This window comes from Rattus rattus, chromosome 5 (genome assembly GCF_011064425.1).
Source record: "Rattus rattus isolate New Zealand chromosome 5, Rrattus_CSIRO_v1, whole genome shotgun sequence".
Lineage (NCBI taxonomy): Eukaryota > Metazoa > Chordata > Mammalia > Rodentia > Muridae > Rattus > Rattus rattus.
In genome coordinates, this window is record NC_046158.1 from 64,263,814 (window position 1) to 64,266,983 (window position 3,170).

General features: G+C 37.5%; 1 protein-coding gene across 1 annotated transcript; it reads right to left on the reverse strand.

Moving 5' to 3' along the window:
• Positions 1 to 2,017: 2,017 nt before the first annotated feature.
• LOC116900317 (olfactory receptor 1052-like) lies at positions 2,018 to 2,956 on the reverse strand. The gene has a single exon (XM_032902074.1). The coding sequence runs from the start codon at positions 2,954 to 2,956 to the stop codon at positions 2,018 to 2,020; it is 939 nt and encodes a 312-aa protein (XP_032757965.1).
• Positions 2,957 to 3,170: the final 214 nt, after the last annotated feature.

Genomic DNA, 3,170 nt, shown 5'->3' on the forward strand with positions numbered 1-3,170 from the left:
TTACTGTGGATCAGCTGCCTGTGTTCATTCGCTGAATGCCTGTTGGCCAGGTTACCTGTCTCTTTACTAAGAGCCTAGACTTAGGAGAATTCCTTCCTCAGAAGTAGTTATATCTACTTCTCTTGTGACTTAGACACTACCTGGTCATCTGCTCCAGTGGCATACCTGACTTACAGTGTCTACCCTAGTATGTGGATGAAAGGATCTTTCTGTTCCCCTATTTCACACTGGAGAGGCCCCATGGACAGTACCACAAGGCTCCCTGCTGAGCCACTATGCATTGTGGAGTCAGAGCTCCTGTCCCTCCTTGGTGACTGTAAATTCCTGCAGTAGTTTTGTTAGAACGGCCAAGGTGACTGCTTCCTGTCCAAAGCCATCAGTGGAACTTATGTGGGATCCTTTGCCAAAATCCCAAGGCAAAATCCAAGGGTCCAAGGCCATTTCCATCCAGTTCCCAGTTTCCTTTTCCATAGGAACTTTATTTAAAAAAAAAAAAAAAAAACCTAGCTCCTTACGTGCTCCCAAAGGCCATGTCCCGTCTTTCCTGGATCACTACAGTGAAGTATTACAGTTATATAGTTACCAATCTGGCCCTGCCTTGCTGAGTTAAAATTTGGTTATATATTTTGTAGGGCATAAATTCTATATTGTAATGTCCTATGCAAAAGAAAAAATTGATGAAGTAAATTTTATTGTTTTAACATGAAGTATGTTTAGTAATGTTCACATTTTGAAAAAAAATGATTCATTAAAAAAAGAGCAGAATATATACATATATTATTTACATGCATATAAATGTATATGCATACACCCACATATATGTATACATTTAAAATAAAATGCAAATAGAAATATGATAAAATTAAAACAAAATAAAAACATTATGGCACAAAATTATGAGACTAAGAATCTCAAAAGATACCATTGAGTTTGCTTTCTTTTGTCTGTCTGTCTTTAGACATGTGCCATATTCTTAAGAGTAGTTCCTCCCCCCCCCCAAGGAGTTTATTTCTTTCTTGGAGAAAACTATTTTTTTCTTGGTAAATGGTTATCAAATGGAGATATCTTCTGGTTTGGGGATGGGAGCATGTGTCTACACATTTTTTAAAATATTTTAACTGTAGGACCCCTTCTAGTATAGACTTCCATGGTTTCTATGTCTGCAGCCTTACACTCTGTGATTTCACCTGTGTGTTTCTCACGTTGATTTAGAAGGGATTGTTTTTTGATATCCATCCTCAAGTCCATCTGTCTCTCACTTTTTTTTCTACTTCCTCTTCAACAAGTTACACTGAGACCTGACAGAGGGTTTTGATGTAGACACCCTCTTTAGGGCTGAGTGTTCAGATGTATCTCACCCTCTTCATATTATCTGACTATTGGTTTCTTCATTGGTTACCATCTACTGCAGGAGGAAGCTTCTCTGAATAATGAATGAACAAGTAACTCATCAACAAGTATAGCAAAATGTCATCAAAAGGCATTTTTGGTAGCTTTATATAGTAGATTAGACTTACATTTTTTTTCACAAGCCCCTGAGCTATCTAGTCTCATGTTTTCGGCCAGTTAAGCAGTGTCAGGCATGTGTTCAGTTTAACATAAACCCCCACTTAATGGACAATCTTCTCCATTTTATTATAATGAAGAAATCTCTTCATTCCTTACTTATCTAATAACACTAATTGCAACTCCTTACTTAACTTTCTAAGCCAGAGCAATTGTAACAAAACAGGTATTTCATATAAGTGAGTTTATTTAAAACTTTAAGTCACAGCTACATTGTTGTTTAGTCATTTACCATTCTATTAAAATTTCTTCTTTTATGGATGCTTTGTCGAGCCATGTAAAAGATCCATGAGAATTATGTAATTAGGGACACTTAAATTTTCTCTGAGACAATGCATTATTTGGTCAATAAAAATAACTAAAATATTTTGGTCTAAAATTCTACCTGCCTTTTATCAAAGATCCCTTTGAAGATTCACATCAAGCTTTCAAAGCCAGAGAAGTGACATATTCAAGGGCCACTCCTCTCCCTATAAACTGACCTCTTGGCTGCTTCTTTCACATCTTTGTTCCTCAGGCTGTAAATTAGAGGGTTCAGCATGGGGATGACCAAGGTGTAAAACACAGCAGAGACTTTTTCCTGTTCCATGGAGTATTGAGAACTTGGCTGGATATAGCTAAATGTCACAGAACCATAAAATAATGTCACAGCTGTTAGATGTGAGGCACAAGTGGAGAAGGCTTTGCGCCTTCCCTCAGCTGAGCGGATTCTCAGGATGGCAATGATAATTTGAATATAGGACACCATGACAATGATGAAAGTGAAAATACCAATCACTCCAGAGAAGACCAAAAGCAGCATCTCATTGATGTGTGCATCAGAGCATGAAAGCTTCAAAAGAGGAGGGATGTCACAGAAGAAATGATTCACAGTGTGGGGACCACAGGAGTCCAGTCTGAGTAAACCCATTGTGTGAGTCAGGGAATTAATGAGGCCACCCAAGTAACATGCAAGGACCATCTGACTGCAGATGCTGTGTGTCATAATAACTGTATACATTAAGGGGTTTCCGATTGCTACATAACAATCATAAGCCATCACAGACAAGAGTATACCTTCTGTAGTTATATACACTGCAAAAAAGAAACTCTGAATAACACAACCAAAGAATGTGCTAGACTTGTATTCTGACAGGAAATTAATGAGCATTTTAGGAGCAATAACAGTAGAATAGCAGATGTCACAAAAAGAGAGGTTACTAAGAAAGAAATACATTGGTGTATGAAGTTGGGCATTTAACCAGATCAAGAGAATCATCCCCCAGTTACCCACAAGAATGATAAAATAAACTATGCTGAAAAGGAGAAAGAGCCCGACTTGCCAATTAAGGTTTTCTGTTAATCCGACTAGTATGAATTCTTTCACACCTGTATGATTCCAGAGTCTCATGCTTTCAATAGTCTATAGATCCTTGCTATCATCAGATGTAAATAAAAAATAAATACGTAAAAATATTTCCTTCAAAATATGAGAGTCAACGTTGCATGAGATGTTGAGAGGTTACCCTGTGGTAGATGAAACAAAGAAAGAAACTTCAGCAGTAGCCCACAGTGTGCTACAAAATCTATGCACCGAGACCAAAATGATTACAAAGCACATTTGT

What these genes read in the sequence shown, in the direction of transcription:
- LOC116900317 (XM_032902074.1), bottom strand. Translation starts at nt 2,956, where the DNA reads ATGAGACTCTGGAATCATACAGGTGTGAAAGAATTCATACTAGTCGGA.